The 22,315-nt window shown below is 55.0% G+C and overlaps 1 protein-coding gene across 1 annotated transcript; it reads right to left on the reverse strand.

Annotated features, from left to right (window-relative positions):
* Nucleotides 1-3,206: 3,206 nt before the first annotated feature.
* MDK (midkine) lies at nt 3,207-19,028 on the reverse strand. The gene is made up of 5 exons (XM_030559925.1): nt 18,863-19,028; nt 7,375-7,454; nt 7,017-7,178; nt 5,431-5,592; nt 3,207-4,180 (listed from the first exon to the last, which is right to left on the reverse strand). The coding sequence occupies exons 2-5, from the start codon at nt 7,451-7,453 to the stop codon at nt 4,155-4,157; spliced, it is 429 nt and encodes a 142-aa protein (XP_030415785.1). The 5' UTR covers nt 7,454; nt 18,863-19,028; the 3' UTR covers nt 3,207-4,154.
* Between the last annotated feature and the right edge of the window lie 3,287 nt (nt 19,029-22,315).

Raw genomic sequence — 22,315 nt, forward strand, 5'->3', positions numbered from 1 at the left:
ATCGAACCTGAAACCAAAGGCCTTTCAGTGAGTAATTTGTTCTCAGGGAGCTGGTTTCAGAGTTCAGCCTCCTTACGCACCTTGGGTGTGAACTATTGTTGAGGCTCTGTCCCCAGACCCACTGGCCTCGCCAGCAAAGCCTTCAACATGCTGTTAGTGGTGCACACGAAGGGTCGAAAGAGGAAACACTAAGCCTGAGGTGGTTCTGGTCCCTACACAATGGGCTCTTTGGCCACCCAGCAGGGAAAGGCGGTTGCCAAACTTCTATACTCTAGGGCAGGGTCTTTCCCCTTTGTTTCAGCCCCTACTGCCTGGAACAGAGCCTGATCTCCTTCCCTCAGTACCTCCTACTGGCCAGGACATCTCTGGCCTCGCCCCTATGTGTCTGCTGCAGCAGTGCCCCATGTTATTACGTCTTTGTTTCATGCTCGCCTTTTGCAGGGGCTGGGAGGGGCTGCATGTGAGGCTGGCCCAAGCCTGCAGCTGTGGTCTTGCTGTTCATCACCATGCGGGGTGGGGTGGCAAGGGGTGGAGTTTCTGGGCTACCAGTCTGTGCTGCAGCTGCAGCAATTCAGGCAGCTACATGCCCTCTTCGTAGTACATTTTATTTTATTGGTGACAGACACAAAACTGCATTTGGACTGAGGCAGGCTTTGCAATTGGCTTATGGGCCAGTGGGTTGCAGCTGATCTTTGCTCTGGTTGGATAGCTGGCAAGGAGATGAGCTGCTTCATTAAGGCAAATTAATGTCAATTGATTCAGTTACATGTGTCCTTTCCTGTTCCAGTGGTTTGTGCTCAGAGGCTTTCTGGGGCTGCTCAGTCACAGGGCCTGACACCTCTACCATGGGCAGGTCAGGTCTGGGCTCAGGGCTGCAAAGAGTGGGGGGGGCCTGGAACACAGAGGGGCCTGTGGGGCCAGTGCACACTCTGCCTAGGGGATGCCATACACAGCATATGCCCAAGCAACTTCTCATTGGTCTTAGGGCTGGTTTCACTCAGCTCCACCCCTGTGCTGGTCTGGTAGCAATAACTCTGCCATAGCTGAGGAATGTCAGTGAGCACAAGTGGCTGGTGCAGTGGCTTCAGCTAACCCCATGTCTGATGGCACCAGCCTCTTCAATGGGGCAGTATAATTGCTAAGAGAGCTACACTGGGTGGGGAATGAGGTGAGTGGGTTTAAAGAATATGTGCACAAGGGAAACATTTGATACACTGGTACCAATGGCCCCTGGTTTCCTCAGCTACCCGTCTGATGTGTTGCCTTTGAATGGGAATTGGGACGGTAGGAGGCTGGAGTGCTTAGATACAGACTAAAACAGTGAGGAGCAGGTTCCTGTCCTGTACCTCTGAGTTCAGTACAAAGCTGGCGGCAGATCAGGGAGCTGCAGAGAAGATGCTGATGGCATTTAACTCATTGCTCTCTTAAGGTGGGGATGTGGCATCCAAATTCTGCCTAACCAAGGACCATGACAGGAGCTTGTTGGGCATCTGCAGGCCAGACTGACATGCTTGAGCAGATTGCGGGCCGCTCCTCTTGGGGCAGGTGGGTCTCTGACTCCCTGGGCAGCAGCATGAGAGAGAAGAGCACAACCCACCCTGTAGCGGGGTTCAGAGCTCCTAGAGAGGAGCCAGGAAGTCTGACAAGCAGCCCCTTGGGGCTTGGCCATATGCCAAGTCCTTGGCAGGCCTCCCTCTGCCTTGTGCCACGCAGAGGCTAACACAGGCCTTGGGCAGTGGGAGAAGTCACCATCTCTCTGGAGGTTGACACCATCTCATTAAGTCTCTTGTTGGCAGCCTAAGTCTATTTGCATCCTCGCCGTGCCTTGAGTGGCTGCAGAGACCAATCCTCATAGCAGTGTGTCCTCCTCAATCAGTGTACAACAGCCACGGGAACAAGTTGGGCAGCAAGTCCCACCCACCCCCTCCAGTCACTTCCCTTCAGCTGCTGCTTTTCCCAGGCTTGCTGGGAATGGCTAATCCTGGACTAGCCGTGGCTTCCTCATAGCCAGGCTCCTACCCCACGCGCCGTAGCCATGGTGACTTTGAGGCATTTCCCCAGGCCCTGGAGCAGGATTCCTGGGTGATTAGTCCAGTGTTCCGTTGTAGGAATCAGAGCACCGGTTGAAACAGCATCTGTGGGAGACTGGCACCGGCACAACTGAGCTCCTCCACAAGTGCTCCTGCCTTATTCTCTGCAGCACCTCCTGCTGGGAGATGCAGTGACCAGAATAGCTCGTAGTAGGCTCCATCTTGTGTTTTAGTCCCGTAACTAATCACCTGCAGGACTGGGGAGGTGGGAGTCCAGCATCCTAACCCAGCTGTTTCCATCCAGTTGTAACAGGGGTTAGACAATCAGAGAAGGGACTTCACTGTTCCATGTGCCTATGAAAAACCAGTCTGAACCTTGGACTGTCACCTGGCTTGTGAAAGCTTTTAGGGCCTGTCAGGGTGCAGGGAGGTTACCAGCTTTGCACAAAGCTCAGACAGCATTCATAGATGCATAGACCAGCATGATCATTTAGTCTGACCTCCTGCCCTTCACAGGCCACAGAACGTCACCTACCCACTCCTGTAATAGACCCATAACCTTTGCCTGAGTCACTGACATCCTTCAGTCATGATCTCAAGACTTCAAGAGTTCCTGAGCAAATGGAGCTCAGGGGAAACTCCAGCCAGCTCATGCGTCTCCCCAAGGGGGGGATTTGTTCCAATGCTTAGCCAAGCCAGGAAGCCTCCTTTCAAATGCAACCCTTCTCCAACATAATAAGTAATAGACTGGCACCGTAAACTGCAACCAAGCCCGCCTCCCTTGGTAACTATCTGGTTTCTGCACCTTTCCCTCATGGAGGTTTAACCTCATGTAGGAGCTTTGCTCCCAGCATTCCCATGGGTAGAGAGCAAGATCTGCAGTGCCACAGGTAGCTATAGCTGCTTGATGCCGGACTATCTGAAATTCTTGTTCTGCTTGCCCTTTCCTACCTCACTATTGGCTTATTTCCTTCAACTAAGTCAGGCTCAGTTTAACAGAGTCCTGGCCCAACCACCTCAGTGGAGCCCTGGCTAACCAGCCAGGCTAGGCAGCAGCCACTGGCCTGATCCAGCAATAACCATCACTGCACCTAGTATGTCACAGCCTCTCCTGGTTAGCACCACGGCAGAGTTCCCAGCACAGAAGCAGAATGTGTACTAGAGATGGGTTTGTTTTTTCAAAGACTTTTATTGGAAAAGAAAAAAAAAACTCCAGAAGTGGCAAGGGCTGGCACAACACCTGTGTGAGAGTGGAAAACAAGGACAGGCCACAGTGTCCCGGCACAGACATGGATTAGAAGAAATAGAAGGGAAAGGAAGAGAAAAGGGAAAGGCCCATGAACGTGGGGGAGATTCTTTCCTGGTTGCTGCAGGACTCTTGGGTTTGCACCTGCTGGTGGAAAAGCAGGCAGTAGGAAGGGGTCACCCTGACCAAAGAGGCCAGTCCTCAGGTGAACAACTTGTGAGCAAATGCAGGTGAAGTGGGGGAGGCTAAAGGCACGCAGCAGACCACCGCTGGGAGGCACACATCATGCCTCTTGCGAAGTCAAGGAAACCAGAAATAACAAGACACATCTCCAAATGTTTCCATTGCACATGAGCCCAGCCATGCACTGGGGCTCATTCCTTCATGCTCTCATCATACCTGCCTTCTGTGACCGGATTACTTGCTAATTTAGTGGTTAGCTTTTCTTTTTCCTTAAAGCACCACTGTGAATCAGACAGGTCATGACCTTGCCAGAGACGTGCCAAAGGCCACTTAGCTGCAACAAAACCGTGAAGGGCTCTAGCTGCTCCCAGCCCAGAGCACCCCACACACATCGCACTGAATAGCTGGAAACAGAGGCAAAGGGAACACTGGGGTCCAAATAAAGGTGCCAAACAGTGGCACAGAGCGGGTATGGGGAAGGTAAACAGCACCTCCTTCAGGCGAGGGCGGATTTGGTCTCTACACAACTAGTGATTAAAAAAGGCTTCACAGTTAAGGATGAAGTTGGGGAGGAGGAAGAATGGAATTTGGCAAAACATCGCCGAGCGGAGGGACCATGCTGCAGCGCCGAGTGGTGTATGTCCAGATGGGTTCAGGCACCGTGTCTAGGAGATGGGAGGGTCGGCCCATCCCTTCTAGTCCTTCCCCTTCCCTTTCCTGGCTGTTTGAAACAATGGAACAAGACATGAGTTAGTGCATCTGTGGGATGACCCCATTGTATCTGAAGAGGTCACTTCAGCATGTCTGTAGCTGACCTGGTACAAAGCTGCCTGCACACCACTGGCTTGGGTTTTGGCTGAAGTGGCACATAGGCCAGGCAGCTGCAGTGAATCCAACCAGGACCAAGGGAGGGTGAACCCTGCTAGTCAGTGCACTTGCCTGGAAAGTCTCTGCTCAGTGTGTACAGTGCTTGCCATCTCCAGAGCCAGGTGACGCTACCGTCTGCTGGTGGATCACCCAGACCTCCTGTCCTTTGACATACCAGGAGGCACTGTATTATTTGCACTAACCTGGGTTGTGTTTTGGGGGTGCAGTGACCAGGTTCGGCTGGCAGGGCAATAGCAGGGGAGAACATCCAACAACTGGTCATGTCCTGGTCACAGTCAGAGTGAGGCCTGCCCAGGCATTGGGGAAATCAGCTCAATCTATATACCACTATCTTGCACTCAAAAGTAGATGGCAAGCAGAGATGGCAGTTCCCAGCTACAGCTGTGACTCTAGTGGGCACAAGCAAACTGTATCAAGACCCTTTAATGACCAGCAGTGAGAAGGGACTGGGAGCCTTTCACACCTTGAAGGATCTCAAAATGCCTCTCAGGTTTTATAAGCAGAAATTGCTTAAGCCCCATTGAAATGCAACTCTCTGTAGGGTGCACTGCGATGCAACACACTAGTTAAGAAAGGGAGCGAGAGAGGGTGAAATCCTGGCTCTACTGAAGTCCATGGGAGTTTTGCCACTGGAGACAGGATTTCACCTAGAGACTCCTGTAATGGGATTTGGAGCCCTGTGGAATGTAATGATCTGAATAGGAATTTCAGCAGGGTAGAGTTAAAAACCCAGCTCTTGTGAAAAGAACGAGGATCTTAAGGAGCCCATGTATCCAGGACCTGAGTGTTCTGTTTCCTCCAACAGATTACTCTTGCATTTGCAGAGAGCTCCATAGACCCTGCCAGCACACAGGATCAGGACTGACTCAGAGCCCTTCCTAATGAATCACCAGCACCACTCTGCAGTGGTAGGGCTGTCCTTGGAAGTGCAATCCAGACAGACCCAGTTTAGCTTGGGAGATCCAACAGGATCGCATCCCCAGCTGGGATGGCTGCATTCCTCTTGAATGTGTCATGGACCCGACATACAACGGCTCTTCCCACGCGGAGGTGGAATAAGGACTTCCAGTGTTGGGGACTGACCTTTGGATTTTGACTTGGTCTTGGGAGAACAGGGCTTGGTCACTTGAATGGTCTCCTGACACTCGGCATTGTACAGGGCTTTCTTCAGGGTACCTGAACGGGCCTTTAGACCTGTGGCAGCATCGCACCCGCCCCAACTCTCAAACTTGTACTTGCAGTCAGCTGGAAGAGAGGTTGGAGGCATTAGTTCTATGCAGGGCCCAGAGTAAATGGCTGCCCGTTAGGAGCCGCAGGAACAGTGTTGGGCTGGCGGCCAAACTATGTTCATGCTGCTCAATCTAACAGCCTGATATTGCATTCACATTAGTCCAGCCAGCAACCACACTGCCTCTTCCGGCCCTGCAAGACACTGGGTCATCCCACTTGAGTGAATACCACCAGCCACATGCAGAATGTGGGGCCACTACTGCCCCATGTCACATGGATGCAACACCCTGATAGCATCTGTATAGCTCTCATGCTCCCTCATGGGGACTTGACACCTGAACTCTGTTTTTCACGGGTCCGTCTCAACGAACAGGCCATTCCAAAAGTCTGATACCCAAATGGTGAGTTGCAGTGAGGCAGCTGGAGGGCAAAGGCAGATAAGGCTATTCGCCCCAGTCCCCATCCCCCAGCTCAAGTGATGATTGCAGCACCAGTTAGTATAGTTTCGGAGGGGACTTGGCAAGAATGGTCCCCAGGTCTGAACTTCTGGAAAGGGAAGCAGGACTCACAAGCTGGGCAAGTGTAAAGCAAAGATCGGTTGCGTGGTACTACTGGGTCGGACTGTCTGGTGAACCCCATTCTGCATTAGACTATGGTGTATCTAACCTGCCCCTGATGCACTGGGTCAGATCAATGGCCCATACAGCGTGATATCCCTAGGTGTCACCAAGGGCCTAATGTGGCCTGCAGAACCTTTTCTGCAAGGGTCTTCCCAAATGGAGTCCAATAGCAGCAGTTGAATTTGGCACCCTGCAGCTAGGATTAGTCTCTGCTCATTTAGGCCTCACCCATCCCCAGTGTTGGCCAGGTGCCTACCTTCTCTGGGAAGTGGAGAGCTCAGCAACGGCTATTGCTCCTATGGCAGAGCTAATCTGACTTGTGTCTAGCCTTTCATCCATTGCATTGCACCTACAATGCACTGCTCTTTTCCCTTCGGCAGGGAAAGAGACCCTATCTCACAGACGTGCTGAACCCAGGAGTACCCACTGTGCAGCTCATGGCCATCCCAGCCTTTAACAAAGGTATGGTCTGCAAAGACTACATGTCCCACCATGCAATCCTCTGCCAGGTGGGAATGGCCAGGCCAGACCATTGCATACGGGGACATGCAGGCTCTATGAGACACACAGATACATTAGCACATTGGGTGCAAGGCAGTGGAAGGTCAGGTCATAGATCCACACTTGGGCTCCTGGCTAGCTGCTTGTATGGTCCTGAGAAGGCTAATATTGGGGCTCCTATATGTTAAAGGGACAACAACCACAAAGACTCCAGCTTTTGGACAAAAGTCCTGCCAGTTTCCCACAGCCATGGGAAGCTGGTGGTCCCTGGTTGCCCTCTGAGCCTGGTGAGTCTCTGGAATGGGGCTGTGCACTCACCTCCAAACTCCTTCTTCCAGTTGCAGGGGATCTTGCACTTGAGTCTCTTAGTCTCCTCCTTGCAGGTCCCCTCGCGGTAGCCCACACCACAGTCTTTGCTGTTTGGGGTGCAAGGCCCCCAGCGCCAATCCTCACAATCGGAGCCGTTCTTCTTCACCTTGTCTGCAGGGCAGAGGAGGGAGCAGGCAGTCACTCCGAAGGATACAGAACAGCAGCTGGCCCCAGAGACAGGAGTCCTGCCCTCCCTCACTTGCAGCCAGAGACATGAACATCCCCTGCCCCCACCCATATCCAGCCCCATGGAGTATAGGATGAGGGACAAGTTCTCTTCCTAAGCTGCCATGAGTTTGCCCCTCACCTTTCTTGTTTTTACCAGCCTCAGAGGCTGCAGCCAGGAGGATCAGCACCAGGAGGAGGAAGAGCCCACGGATCTGCATTCTGTGTGGAAGAAGGGAGATATATCAGCACAGAAAGCCAAACCTGTGCACTAGGAGGACCCAGGTGTGAGGGATGGTACATGTGAGGAGCAGGACATGGGGCTGATGGTGGGGAGGGGAAGGTGGTTCTGGAACTGATGGGCAGGATTGCGTGGGCTATGGGGAGTGTGTCTGGGTCACTCTCTTCTGTGCAGCCCCCACTGGACTCTCCTCACAACCCCAGTGTATCACTCTGCAGGACAGAGCTGGAAACGTGCAGCCCCAAACTCTGAGCTGAGATCTCTCTTCCCTAGGCAAAGCCCAGGGCTGGAGGAGGGACTGAGAGACAGGAAATGAGGGAGAGACTACCACTCTGAGCTCCATTAGCCCTAATGCTTGTCCTGGCCTAGCAGGAGGGAGTCAGGGGCCTTCCTAGGGCTGTGTGTGTCAAGTGGGAGCCTCACCAACTGCAGTATTTGGGAGGCTCCTAAGCCAGACTTGGGGACAGGGATGGGACACAGACAGCCACTGTAGTCTGGAGGAAAGTGAGGCTGGCTTGCCACCACAGATCAACAAACAGTGAGTGTGACAGGGCCAGACTCCCCAGCCTGTGTGTTCCCAACTTACAAGCCCTCCAGGCTGTGGGCCATTCAGACATAGACAGAGGCTGCAGAGGGTCCATGGTGCAATCCAGCTCCCACCCCAATTCTCCCCTTTCAAGCTGGATGGTCAGTGCTCCCAGTGGGGTGGCTGAAGCCACATTTAAATAGATGCTACCTCTGGTTACAGAGTTGCATGTAAGAAGGAGTGGTGAGTCCTTCCCACTACGGAGTAAGGGATGGATAAGGTAACCCCAGATACCCTCTCCAGCCTATCCCTCAAGCTGGGTGAGAAGCAGCAGCCCCCCTTCCAATAATGAATTCCCCAGTGTTCCAGCAGCTCAATCCCCTTTATCCTGCTGCTGGCCTCAATACTGGGCCTATGGGCATGAGGCAGTGGGTCCAGCATGCATGTCCCTCTGGGAACTCAGTGTAGTCTAAATGCTGCCTCCTCAGACCCACCTTGATCAGGAGCAGGGGGCCTGAGGGGATTTGACTTTCAGGGTTCCACAGGCATGAACAAAGAGGAAAGTCAGCTCCTAGCGGAGAAGGGCTGGGGGGTGAGGGCTGGCGGTGGGGGTGGGGGGGTGAGCAGAGCCTTCATATGCTAAATGAATACAAACCATTGGGAATCCCAAGGTCTTGCCTACATCAAAAGGCAGTCACCTCCTCTCTGAACCAGCCAGGAAGGCACATCTGGATGGGCATGTCACCACCCAGACGTGAGCAGACTTTGGTTTTAAGTTGCCAACCCTCCAGGATTGTCTTGGAGACTCCAAGAATCGAAGATTAATTGTTAATTCAAGATTGTCACACGATGAAACCTCCAGGAATACGTAAAACCAAAACTGGCAACCCTAGCTGGTTTCCAGGTGAAGGAAACCGGAGAGTGAAAAAGAGGGGGCAGCCAAAGGTACCAGCCAGGGCTTGTCCACACCAGCCTGGTGAGGAGGCAACTCGCAGCCACACGCAGAGCCCACCCTGAGAGGGTCACAGATCACCACACAGCTGTAACTATCTTTATATGCATCTGTGAACGGAGGGTCAGGTTTCGCTGTGGAAGTGGCCAGACTCTGGCCTCTTCTGGGCTCTACAGGCTCTGCTGTGAAAAACCAGGCCCTGTGCACAAGTTAGAGAAGGCCCTTAGCTTCGCAGAACACTTGGGCCTGATCCTTTCTCATCCCCTCTCCTCCAAGCTCCCATTGATGCATGGTGGTGGAAAGTGCAAGATTGGGCCCTGCTTTTCGGCTTCCCTGGAGTCACGTTTTCTGTCCCCCTTCTGCTGGTGGAACCCCTTCTGGTGAGTATCAGGGTGGGAAGAGGGCTCAGGCCTCCTGGTACAAGGTGTGGGTTGGTACATTAACATCACAATCCCCCCCAGCTTCAAACCAGGAGCAGCCAAGAGGAGGCTGGGAAAGCCAATCTGCCTGAGGGTGGAATTTGTGCTGCTCAGGCCCTTGGAAAGCTGTTTGTCCTGTTTGTCCGCTGGTAGTAATGAGCCTCTGCTCCCTACTCCCCATCCCTAGTGATTCCCCAGCCCCCTTCCATGCCCACATTTCCCAGTGCCTCTTTTATCCAGCGCTCAGCAGGCCACCTCGCCCACGCCAAATATCCCCGACGCTGGGGGGATGGCAGCTGCCATGGAACCTTTATCCGACTCCAAAAGAATCCAGGGCAGAAAAAAACCACAACCATCAGTTTTTGAGAACTAAAACAGAAGATTAAAAAAAAAAAACCCACACAATGTGGAGCTCATGTGGAGCTTTAGAAGTGAAGCTGCTCCCCCTGCTGGCTCCCTTAATGTCAGTCCATTACCATATTGCCACAAAGGGACCATGGATGCAGAAGGCCAGGCTGTGTAGGGGGAGGGGGAAGACATGGACGTAGGAGCTGTGCATGTGTAACCCACACATTTCCTGGGTGTGGTGTTCTGGCCCATCTAGTGGCATGGAGACCACTTAGAGAGAGAGATCACGAGTCTGCTCGACAGCCTTAGCTAACAGCCAGTTGGCTTTTAGCTCTCGCGGTAGAGGCTCATTCACTAAGCTCCAGAGCCTCAGGTTCAGTCCTGTCCACCAATGACTGGGGAGGGCTGTCAGTGTTACAGGTGTACATGCACATGCCTCTGTGTTTGAATGTGCAGTGGAGGAACTTGTGCACAGTGGGAGAGCGTGTGTGGCATGCATCTGTGGATGCATGATGGGGGAGCATGTATGTGTATGGAGGGAGTATGTGCCCAGTGGGACTGTGCATGTGTTTGCACTATTGAGCAGTAGTGGGTACATTGTTAAGTTGACTGAGTTTCTACTTTAGCTCCACCTCTGCTGACTTCTCTGAGAGGGCCCCTGGCTAGGGTTGCAGTCAGAGGCACAGTGTGCCTGCGTTGGCATGTCAGTGGCTTGACTCAACTCTCCGCCTACTCACTATACCCTGTTAGTTTCCAGTAAATAAGGTGGCTAGAAATGGGTCCTACTCCAAATCAGAGACCTGGAGGGTGGGACACAGAATCCAGACTCAGAATTCCCCAGCTCACCTGTTTCTACTGTAGACTGAATCCTAACTAAGCCTGGATGCTCCTACATCGGATGGGGTTGAAATCTAGCTCTGGAGCCTTCTCTAGAGCTGTTCTGCAGAAAGCTGTCCTTTCTTTGGTGGGATCTGAGCTGCTGCTGACATCCATGCATCTGTCCCCTCCTCATAGCTCTAGGAGATCCCGCAGCACTGTGGGTGTGAACAAAGGGGCCTGGCAGAGCAGTGCCAGGTCCTGGCAGTAGGGGGATGGGCAACAGCTTTTCACCTGCTCTTCCCATGACCAACGAGAATTCCTCTGCTGTTTTCCCCACTGGTGGCAGTTCCATGAAGGACAGCAATAGACACATTGAGCTGGTACAGCCAGTGACAATGCCAACTTTCCCTACACCCACCAAGGGCCAATACCAAGGGGCTGGTGGGTAACAATGCCAGAGGGTGACATGCACATTAAATAAATAGGTACAACTTCACCACCAGGGGGAACCAGACAGGTTGCACCTGAAGCCCAGGCTCCCAGCTAGCAGAAAGATCAAGGCAGCAGGGACTGCATTAAGCTACTAATCACAATGCTTTTTTAGCTTGAGGCATCATTCTGACTGAAGAGATAGGGGGAGAGGGAGAGGGTGTCAAGCAGAGGTTGCCCTGGAAATTATGTCATTAAAAGCCCCATTTTCCAAAGTGATGCTTGATTCTTAGAGGTGCTGAGCCAGCTGGATTTGTGGGTCCAGACTTTGTCCCATTCTGGAATGCCAGGCCCCAGTCTTGCCATTACAAATCCCACACACCTCACCCAGGCTTGGAGCTTAAACAGGAGGGGACAGGCCCCAGGCAGCTTGTGCAGAAGAGGGAGAAAACCCCTATACATGGAAATGGCAACCGCCAAGCCCGGAGCAGGTGAAATCCAGGTACTAGGAGGGGAGGGGATTAGCTGAGCATTAAGGTTACAGCTGCTTGGAGCCAATGCATTTGCAGATGTGATGCTTCCCACTAGGTCCATATGCAGGGGGTGCAGCTCTGTTTTGGCTTCACCTTCTGCCCTGTACCAGTGCATTGCCAGGCTATTCACTTGTCAGCCCCTTTTCCCCACCTACAAGCCCCAGTAAACCAGGAAAACATGGCATACACCTTCTCACTGTTGCTTATGACTAGGCAGCTCCCAAGTGTGATGGCAGCACACCTACCCTGGCTCCAGTGAATCAACTGCCTCTGCTGTGTGAGACCCTCCCTGCAGGCCTGTTATAGGAGGGGACACACTGGGGGCAGTGTGGGGGGAGAAACACTGGGTCAACTTTCGCTCCCTTCCCCCACAGGGTCACTCCGGCAGCAGGCTGGGGAAAGCAGCTCCGTTCGTTATTCAGGCTCCAGTGCACTCACCTTTTGTGTGTCCGTTGCTGTGAAGCTCTCGGCTTCACTCTGAATTGAACTGTCACAGACAATTACACAGCCTGGCTGGTTGAAGGCAGAGCTGAGGGGACGAGAGCCGCCTTCCGCTTTCCCCACCTCAGCTGGGAATTATCCTGGGGAACCCAGCACCAGCCAGAACGAGCTCAAGCCCCTTCCCACCAAACTCTCCTCAAAGAGGCTGCAAGGACAAGAGCTCAGCACTGAGAATGAGCCAGAACAGCCCACCTTCCGGAGGCAGAGGCTGGGAGCTCACTACAGCCAACACTGCTGCCCTGCTCTCTACAGCACCTCCTGCTGGGAGTGGATGGGACTAAAGGTAACTAAGAGCCCCCCTCGAGACAGTGTCATATCCAATTCCCTACTGGGCCTCAGAGCAGCACCTTCAAACTATCTCCCCTTTTACTCAGACTCTCCCATTCACCTCCACTCTGTAACCTCTGCTTCTGCCTTGGCCCTGGGCTATCCTCTGCCCACCTCTACAACGTGGCCTTGTGTAACACAGTCTCCAGTTTGCTCAAGGCAATATTCCCACCTCCTCTGGCCTGGGCTAATGCAGCTCCCTCCTCTCCAGCCTCCAATACTTGCAGACCTCTTCACTGGCTGCTCAGTGCAAACTGGCTATCCTTATTTTTAAAACTCTCCATGGAGTTAGTCCATTCTACATTATGGACTTTGTCTCCTTGTTTCTTCTGCTCTTCTAGTACCAGTCTCCTTTCTGCTATATCCCTCAACTTCTTCCCTGCCCCCAGAACAGGTGTGAGAGCCTTCTCTGCAGCTGGGATGCCACACAGGCATGACTGCCCTCCCTGGTGCACAGTAAGCATGTCCTCCAACTTCTGGAGGCAGGATGCACTACCCTGTCTTCTGCCTGTGAGCAAAACTCCCAGGAAACACTTCCAAAAACAAAACAAGAGTCCTCATTTCAGTGTGACCTACCAGAACTCTGTGTCTGAGCTCCCCTTGCAGGGTCAGCAGCTAAACACTAGTTTCCGAGTGCTGTCCCAGTGACAGACAAGCGTAGGACAGACAAGCAAAACAGGGCAGGGGGTGGACAGGCTTGGCTAAAGCCCTGGCCTACGGAGCAAGGAGTTCTGAGTTCGGTGCCAAGCTCTACAAATGAGTTGCTATGCAAGTCACTTTCCATCCATGTGCCTGAGTTGGGAAAAAAAAAAAAAACAAAAAACCCCCCCAACCATTGGAGATAAACTCTGGCCATTATGCAGTCTATGGTATTCTGTGGAGAAAAGGCGGGAACAACAATATTTAGAATAATTTCAGCCCCCTGATGGTTCCAATTCCAGATAAAAATAACTTGAAATGTGCTTGCAAAACTGTTGGTCCTTTTTGCAACTGACTCCACCTGCCCCCTTGCTGGCTGGTTACATCGTTCATGAGTTTGGCTCCTCAGATGTTCAAATCCAGGGTACCTATCCCTCATGCCTGCTCTCTCCCAAGCAGGCTGTCCATGCTGAGCTGTGAGAGTTTATACAGATTTTGGCAGCATCTCTCATTGCCAAAGATTTCACTCACTTTGGATCAGACCTCTGGGTGATATTGGAATGGAATCTGAAATGCCAAACATAATAATGAGGGGCCTTGGGACCCCATCTGATCTGCACTCTGTGCCAGGCAATGCCAGCTGTGGTTGCCACTCCTGCATACTTCCCCTGCCTCCATACCTGACTGCTCCCTCTGCAGCCACTAGACCTCTGGTTCTTGTGGCTGCTGCCTGGAAAGACCCTGAGAGACCCTAGGGAGTAAGGAACATAGCTGTGCTGCTAATCCTATCTACACCCCTTTCAACACGGGGACCCCTCTGCTTGGCTCACACTGCAGCTGGGTCAGACAGCTGAGCCTCCGAGTCCGTGAAGCATAGGGCAGGGGCAGAAGGGGGTTAATCCCCCCCACCCCCCTTGGAACCTTAGTGCTTTCTCTAAAGCTGAGCAGCTCTTACTCCCCAGGGATGGGAGCAGCACATCCTCCCTGCCAGGATCTCAGTACCAAAGGGAGCCAGGGCAGGGGATGCTAAACCTTCCTCATGGTCTCGTTGTATGCAACAAGGGGCTGGTACCCTAACGCTCTGGGGCTGGTGAGAGAGCAGGATGGTACGGGGTTAGTGAGCTTTTGCCAGGGACCATGATAACCTGCCCTTCGTAGTAGGGAAAAGCACCTATTCTAAGGGGAGAGGGGTTGCCTGTTGCCCCTTACTACCTGGGATGGGCCGATTCATTCCACAGCCTCCCATTCAGCCCTGGTTTGCAGGAGCCTGGCTGCCTGTGGTTAAAGCAGCAGCTGGGAGGGAGACTGGAGAGGCTGGCTGCCTACCCACCCATCACATGCACCTCCTGCTAAATCTGCCCTTTCAGGGAAGGCCACTGACCTTCTATACCATGCTGAGACCAGCCCCCTGCTCTAATGCCATTCCCCTCTCCCCTCCAAGACATCCTTCTCCTTCAGTAGTCACATCCCCCTAGGTGTTTCCAAGCCATTCTCCTCCTCTGAGCACCCCACTGCCCTCTTCCTCCACACCTTCTAAGGCTTCTTGCCTTGACCCCTCCTTCCTCGCCACTGAGCATCTCCTTGGATTTCATCCTCACTGGGGTCTTCAGCATCTCCTTGGTTTTGACCCTCTCTGTCCTGACTCCCTTCTGTCCTCTGTCCCATAGGGCCAGATGCTCTTCCCTTCCCATAATGGCCCTAGCAGGGTGAGTGCAGATGTTGCTCTAGTACAGGGGTGGGCAAACTACGGCCCGTGGGCCACATCTGGCCCACAGGACCGTCCTGCCCGGCCTCCGAGCTCCTGGCCTGGGATGCTCACCCCCAGCCCCTCCCCTGCTGTCCCCCCTCCCCTGCAGCCTCAGCTCACTCGCTTTGCTGCGGATGCAATGCTCTGGGTAGCGAGGCTGTGAGCTTCTGGGGCAGTGCAGCTGCAGAGACTGGCCTTACCCGGTCTCTGTGCTGCGTGGTGGCGGCAGCATGGCCTGGCTCCAGGCAGCATGGTAAGGGGTCAGGGAGCAAGGGGGGTTGGATAGAGGGCAGGGGAGTTCAAGGTGGTGGTCAGGGGGCAGGAGTGTGGATGGTGGTCGGGGAGGAAACAAGGGGTTGAATGGGGGCAGGGGTCCTGAGAGGTGGTCAAGAAGGAGGGCGGGTTGGATGGGGCGGCAGGGGGCAGTCAGGGACAGGGGTTCTGGGGGGCAGTCAGGGACAGGGAGGAAGGGGTGGTTGGATGGGGCAGAGGTTCTGGGGGGTTGTCAGCAATGAGAGAGGGTTGGTTGGGGCAGCGGGGGTCTGAGGGCAGTCAGGCGACAGGGGTCCCAGAGGAGCCATCAGGGAACAGGGGGGTTGAATGGGGCAGGAGTCCTAGGAGAGGGGGCAGATAGGAGGTGGGGGCCGGGCCACGACCCCCACCCCTAACTAGCCGTCCATACAATTTACGAAACCCAATGCGGCCCTTAGGCCAAAAAGTCTGCCCACCCCTGTACTAGTGAATAGCCCCAGCTCTGGGGCCAGGGCAGGGCAGTTCAATGTGCTCAGCATGCACTAGCCTCCAGGTCTGACTCGATGGCAGCTGCTCTGTAGCATGAGGCTGTATCACCATGGGCTGTTTTCTCCCCTGTTACACTCAGTCCTTTCCCCTGGACATGAGGTGGCACCATTCTTGGGCTTCCTTGGATTTTGCAGAATGAAGCAGAAAGTGTCTCAGCTGCCAGCTCTCCTCACTCCCGTGTCATCAGGTCACTCTAACACCTCCTCCTGCACAGAGCACAGTCCCCACCACCCAACCTCTCCTTCCCAAGGACCTGCAAATCTGGCCCGTTCAAGCCTCGCCTTCCCCTGCAGATCCAGACCCAGACAGTGCCCTAGCTCCATAGCCATCCAGCCCTGGGAGATTTCTCATAGACTCTACAGATGCCCTCCTGGAATCTCCCCAAAGTCCTGCCTCTCCTGCTCCCTCTGCCAATCTGGTGAGACTTTTCTCCCCCAACCACCACTTGGCAAAGGAATCCATGGAGTTCTCTTTATCTGCCCCAGTCCACGAGGGTACCCACAACAGCACCTCCTCCTCCAGCACAGCCAGCTTCCAATTATCCCTTCCCTCCAGTGTCCTTTGGTTCCTGCTCCCCCATTACTGCCTGTGTGGGCATCTCCTTCCCCCCAGACCTTTCCCAGCTCATTCTGCTGCTCTCTCCCCTTCCTCTTCTCAGCAAAGTGCATGAGAGCAGCACTCCCTGCTCACCCAACAGCTTCCTGGGCCATTTCTATCTGAGCTTCACCAACCAAACCGCCCCGCTCCTTCTTGTAGTTAACCTGTAGCTCCCTCCTCATGCTCCCTGACCTTCCTGCAGCTTCCACACTGTGGGGCTAGATTCCCCTCCCTTCCCCCCATTCTGATCCTGCCTTTCAAGACACCTGTGCTGGGGCTTTCCACGAGGCTGAGGCCATGTCTACATCTAAAATTTTGCAGCGCTGGTTGTTACAGCTGTATTAGTACAGCTGTATAGGGCCAGCGCTGCAGAGTGGCCACACTTACAGCAACCAGCGCTGCAAGTGGTGTTAGATGTGGCCACACTGCAGCGCTGTTGGGGAGGCTTCAAGGGGGGTTCGAGGGAACGCGGAGAGCAAACCGGGAAAGGAGACCAGCTTCGCCGCGGTTTGCTCTCGCGTTCCCCGAACCCTCCTGCAAACCGCAGGGAAGGAGACCTGCTTGCTCGGGGGTTCGGGAACGAGAGAGCAAACGGGAAGGAGACCAGCTTCGCCGCGGTTTGCTCTCGCGTTCCCCGAACCACCCTGCAAACCGCAGGGAAGGAGACCTGCTTGCTCGGGGGTTCGGGGAACGAGAGAGCAAACCGCGGGGAAGGAGACCTGCTTGCTCGGGGGTTCGGGGAACGAGAGAGCAAACGCGGGGAAGGAGACCAGCTTCGCCGCGGTTTGCTCTCGCATTCCCCGAACCACCCTGCAAACCTCAGGGAAGGAGACCTGCTTGCTCGGGGGTTCGGGGAATGCGAGAGCAAGCCGGGGAAGGAGACCAGCTTGATACCAGAGGCTTCCTCAGGTATGCTGGATACCTGCTTATTCCACGGAGGTCAAGAAAAGCGCTGGTAAGTGTCTATACTTGATCACCAGCGCTGGATCCTCTACACCCGAGACAAAACGGGAGTATGGCCAGCGCTGCAAACAGGGAGTTGCAGCGCTGGTGGTGCCCTGCAGATGTGTACACCTCCTAAGTTGCAGCGCTGTAACTCCCTCACCAGCGCTGCAACTTTCTGATGTAGACAAGCCCTGATTTCTTAACCCTCTCCTCTTCTCCACCTACCTTTCAGCTAGTGGGAGCCTGTCACTCTACAGACCTCTGGTCACAGCTAGCAATCTCTGGGGATTGGCCCCACCCCGGGGTAGGTGTTACCAGAGTGGGAGACAGGAGAGGCAAGGTGGGGAAGCTGCTCCAGATGCTGTAGAGAAGAAGGCTCTTGCACAACCCATGGTGAGCACGTGAGGGGACAGAGATGGGGAAGGCCTCTCCAGAGGAGGGCAGGGAGGAGAGAGGTAAGGTCTGGGTGGTTGGCTGGAGCCGTCCATGGGCAGTTTTAAGGAGGCAATTGGAGCAATGGCCCGGGAGCTAGTGGAGGTGCTGTAGAGGGATGGGAGGCACACACCAGGCAGGCAGCCGCAGACAGCAGAGCACGGGGAGTCGCTACAGGGACTGTGAGAACTGGGTTGTGCCCAGAGCAGGCAGGGACTTTGGTGGGCCCAACACTCTTCCCACGCCCACAACTCAGCCCAGCAAGGGAGCCCGGGGGGCCAGCCTGAAAGCCCAGTCCCCAGCCTCCCAGGTCCCCGGGGTAGGAGTGTAACACAGAACAGAGCCCCCAGCAGCCCACGCCTTAGCCTTCGGGCTGGGGGGGAGGGTCACAGCCCAGAGCCCTCCGCTCCCCCCTCCCCCGATACTGGAGAGTTGGGCAGGGGGGAGGATCACAGGAGGGTGAGACTAGTCCGGGCCCTGCTGCAGCCGGGCCTCTGGGGCTTTCTTCCTGCGGAGCGGCCCCTGGAGAGCCCTGGTGTGGCGGAGTCCAGCTCTAGTGCAGCGGGGGGAGCGCAGCCCGCTCCGCGCCCAGTGGGACCCCCGCTGGGGACGGAGAAAGAGCCGGCTCGCCTTCTTCCGCTGCAGGCTGGAGAGGGGCCACGAGCCAGAGCTGGGGATGAACCGCGCGAGGGGTCGGGATGCCGGCTCCGAGCGATCCCCCCGGGAACGTGCTTGGTGGGTCCTAGGACGGGATCAGGGCTGGGCACTGAGGCACGGCAGCCCGGGGAACCCCGAGTCCACCCAGGCAGAGGGGCCAGGGGCACCAGCGGCGGTGCCAAGGATTCATTTCCTTTCCCGGGCCCCCTGCAGCTCACAGCACTTCACCTTCGCCTCCCCGAGGGAAGACCCGCGAGCCCCTTGTTCGGGGGTGGGGAAACTGAGGCACGGAGCACGGACTTGCCCCAGGTCACACAGCGAGTCAGTGACAGAGTTCTGCCTCCCTGAGGCACTGGGCACCGCTAAGGTGCCCATTAGGGTGGTGTCCTGGTGGCCAGAGGGGCAGGGGCACAGATCCCTCTTTTCTGTGCGGAGGGGGCTGGGCAGCAGGTTACCCCCCCGGAGTTCTAGATGCACCGCGACTCCTCGCTGGTCCCAGCGTGCCCGGCAGGTGACAGCCGCTGCGAGGAGCTGCTGGTTCCCCCCACAGGCAGCCCCTCCTGCGCGGATCAATATTCCCCGGGAACCCGTCCCGGGCCCTGGGCTGGCGAGACTCCGGGCTGCTGCCCGCGCTGGCGGGGGCTTTGAGCCGCGTCCCCCATCCCGAGGAGCCGCCGGCAGCGGGAGCGTTGCCCTGCGCTCCGGCGCTGCACTTACTTGTCTGGGCGCTGCGCTTTGCTGCGGTGCTCGGTCTCCGCGCGGCTCCCGGGGGTTAATCGCTCGCTCCCCGCCGCCGCGCTCCTGAGCTCCTTCCCTTTGTGTCTTCAGAACTAGTTTCAGCTGGTCACATGTGGACACCAACTCGCGGAGCGCAGCGGCCCCTGACGTCGCTCCCAGCTGACAACAAAAGGTAGTTCTAGCCCAAACTTCGCAGGCCCCGCCCCCTGCGCGGGGAACCAGGCCCGGCAACAAAAGCAGGAGCCCAGCAGCAAATCCTGCCCCGGGGCCGCCTGCGATTGGGAAGGAAGAAACTGCCCCTGTCTGTTCCCAGCCGCAGGCCTGCTGGCTCCAACCCCATTAAAAGAGCTGGTGGTACAGAGATTGGGCCAGGTCCCGAGGAGAGGCGGTGCTGGGGTAATTTACACCTTCTCAGGCCCCCCCGCAAGCAGGGCCGGCTCCAGGCACCAGCATTCCAAGCTGGTGCTTGGGGCGGCATTGGGCAAGGGGCGGCAGTCCCTGTTGTTTTGCCCCCAAGCAGTGTGCTGAATTGCCACCGCAGGCAGTGGGGGCGGTCCGTGTGTCCTTAGGGCGGCAGGCGCATTTCCCCTGCGGCAATTCTGCAGCAGCTTTTATGTTTAGCTGTCGCCTAATTGCCTCTGCAGCAGAAACGCATGCCGCCCTAAGGGCACACGGACTGCCCCCACTGCCCATGGCAGCAATTCTGTGTGGTGCTTGGGGCAGCAAAAACTGTAGAGCTGGCCCTGGCAGCCAGGGAAGCAGACAAAGCACAGGCCAACCCCAGTGCCCAAGGCCGGGGCACACAGCATGACAGGGAGAGACCTGGACTGCCAGACCCTTTCTACTCCAGTGGCAGGAGAGAGCCAGGAGACCCCTCAAAGGATCGGGCATAATGAAAAACATCTGATCAAACAACAAAGCAGCAAAACTGTAACCCAGCTGGGGAGTTAGCGATGGCATCACCCACTCAGCAGCCTGTCTAGAGACCAGGCATGGGCAGCAGTAACCAACAGACACCAGGAGCAAACAAAGTTTGTGACCTTATCCCCTGTGCCTTGTATCCACCCCAGACAGAGATGTGAGGAGTCTGGTTCTTTGTTACCCTTTTGCAGTACTGGCCATGTCAATGAAGTCTCTTGGGTTCAATTGAATTGATTTGGGGGCAGATTCAAGGGGGATGTGATTGGACGGGGGAAGTTACATGTCAGAGAGTGGATCAAAGGGCATCACTTAGCCACTGAGGGGACCTGAGACAAGGGGCTAGTTCCACCCCTTAGAGTCAGACCCACCTCTGAATCTGGCACAGTGACTCCCAAGTCCTATTTGCAGACCGTTTCAGATGGTCTCTCTGCCATGATGGCGTTCTAGGCCCTGCACAGTGATTTCAGTGACTCCTTGGGCTCCACTGCAGCCTCCCAGGCACTGACTGACCAACCAACAGCCAGCCTGTGCTGAGCCTGCCTCCCACTTATGGGAGGCATCCTCCACACATGCCTCTTCCTTATGGGCCAGCCCTGTGCCTGGTGGAGGTGCACTCCCCTCCCTGCTGCACGGACACAGCTCCCGCATGCTGATCCAGGGCCCACCTCACACTGCCCTATACCCTGTTTACCCCCCTTCCCGCCACAACATAGCCTATTCATGCACTGATACATTACGCTCTCTAGGCTGTCATGGCCCCGTGCACTACTACCTCTGAATCTGGTCCAGCGACTCTGCAACCCCTATCCTTGGATGCATCTTCCCCCCCTGCTTGGATATCTCACACTGGGCCCAGATCAAAAAAAGCCATTCAGGGAAATAAAAGCACACTGGTGACAGTGATTTCTTCCCTCGTGCCCCCTCCCTCTCCAGTGAGGAGGGGAATGCAGGAGCCAAGCCAGCTCTCCTGCTTTGCTGCCCAGCAGACTGCAGGACTGGTGTCATGCCTAAGGAATGGGGTTGTGGTGGGGAATGAAGTCATTTTTCCACCATCCCCTCTGGAAGGATGTTGCAGAGAGAGCCAAGAAGCCACAGATTTCATAAACCGCTTCAGAATCTGAAAATCTCTTTCCAAGAGAGTCCCACTTTTAACTCACAGGTTGCTGGCAGTTTCCTGACTGACTGTCCAGCATGGCATTGGAGGCTTTTGAGAACAGGTTGGATAAACACCTGTCAGGTTGGACAAACACTTGGCCCTGCCTCAGTGCAGGGGGCTGGACTTCTCAAGGTCCCTACATTTCTATGATTCTGGAATGATGTCTAGAGCATACAGGGGGTGAGAGCCCCCAAAGCAGTGCAGAGGACACATTCCTTTTGTATTGTCTTGTCTCTTTGCACATTACCCAGATACTAGTGGGCAAACAGAACTTCCTACCACGATCCATGACAATCAGCTGCCTCCTTCCTCATTCATTGTTATCACAGGCCCAGGTGTGTGTGTGTGGGGGGGGGGTGTCTGGCCAAGCCAGGACTCTGTGGGGATGTGAGAGCAAGGCAGTAGGCATCTGAAGAGGGAAAACCCCAGAGAGGAACAAGAGTGATTCTTTATCATTCTCCACAGGGATGTAATGAGGAGCAATCGGAGTGAATTTAAGGAAGGGGACATTCCAGCTGAATCTTACACAAAGCATCTTGAAGGCTGGAGAATTGTTTCCCCATGGGGCCAAGGTGAAAGACCCATCACTGGGGATATTTAAAATGAGATTGAACAGAGCCTGGAAAAGAAAGTCCAACTGCACAGAATGTGAGGAGCTGCCTGCCCTGGGTGTGGCAAGCTGGTAGGGCTTGCAAGTCTCCAACATTAGCATCACCATTATGCCCATGGGCATGACCTGTGATGTAACAGACCCTGGTTTGTGGTATCAGTGAAATAGCCAGTGCTGAAGGCAAGAGCTGCTGGTATTGCTCAATCCTTTCTGGACCATGAGAACAGGAGGTACCAGGGCCCTGCAGCAGGAGCCTGCTAGCGTCTCAAACCGAATCTGCCCAAACTGAAGGTCAATAGTATTTTTCTTTCCTCCATGTCTCTCCCCTTGGCTTTCTCCCATACTCCCAGTGGCCCCTGGGGGACCAGAGAATGGTGATAACTGTTTGGGAAGGTGAGTGGGGAGCAGAGTGCATCTGTAGGGATATCTAATTGCAATGGAGGTGAAAGTCCTGTGCTTGTCCCTTCTGAGCACTCAGGGAGGGGATGTAGGACATTACATCCTCCTCCGGCACAGAAACAAGGCTCTGTTAAAAAGGGGGGCTCATGCTCAGGGAGCAGAGTGGAGAGGGGACCAAGGGGCCAGAAACCCAAGGGCATTTCCCTGCAGCTGTATGGATATCTGTAAGGCAAATAAACAAACAAAATAAATAAATAAAAATAAAAAGTCACACAGAGATAATCTACTGCCTCTTGTCTTGATTTTCAAAAGGCCCTGTGAAAGCATGGCACATGCCCTATAGGAA

The sequence above is a fragment of the Gopherus evgoodei genome, chromosome 4, assembly GCF_007399415.2.
Source record: "Gopherus evgoodei ecotype Sinaloan lineage chromosome 4, rGopEvg1_v1.p, whole genome shotgun sequence".
Lineage (NCBI taxonomy): Eukaryota > Metazoa > Chordata > Testudines > Testudinidae > Gopherus > Gopherus evgoodei.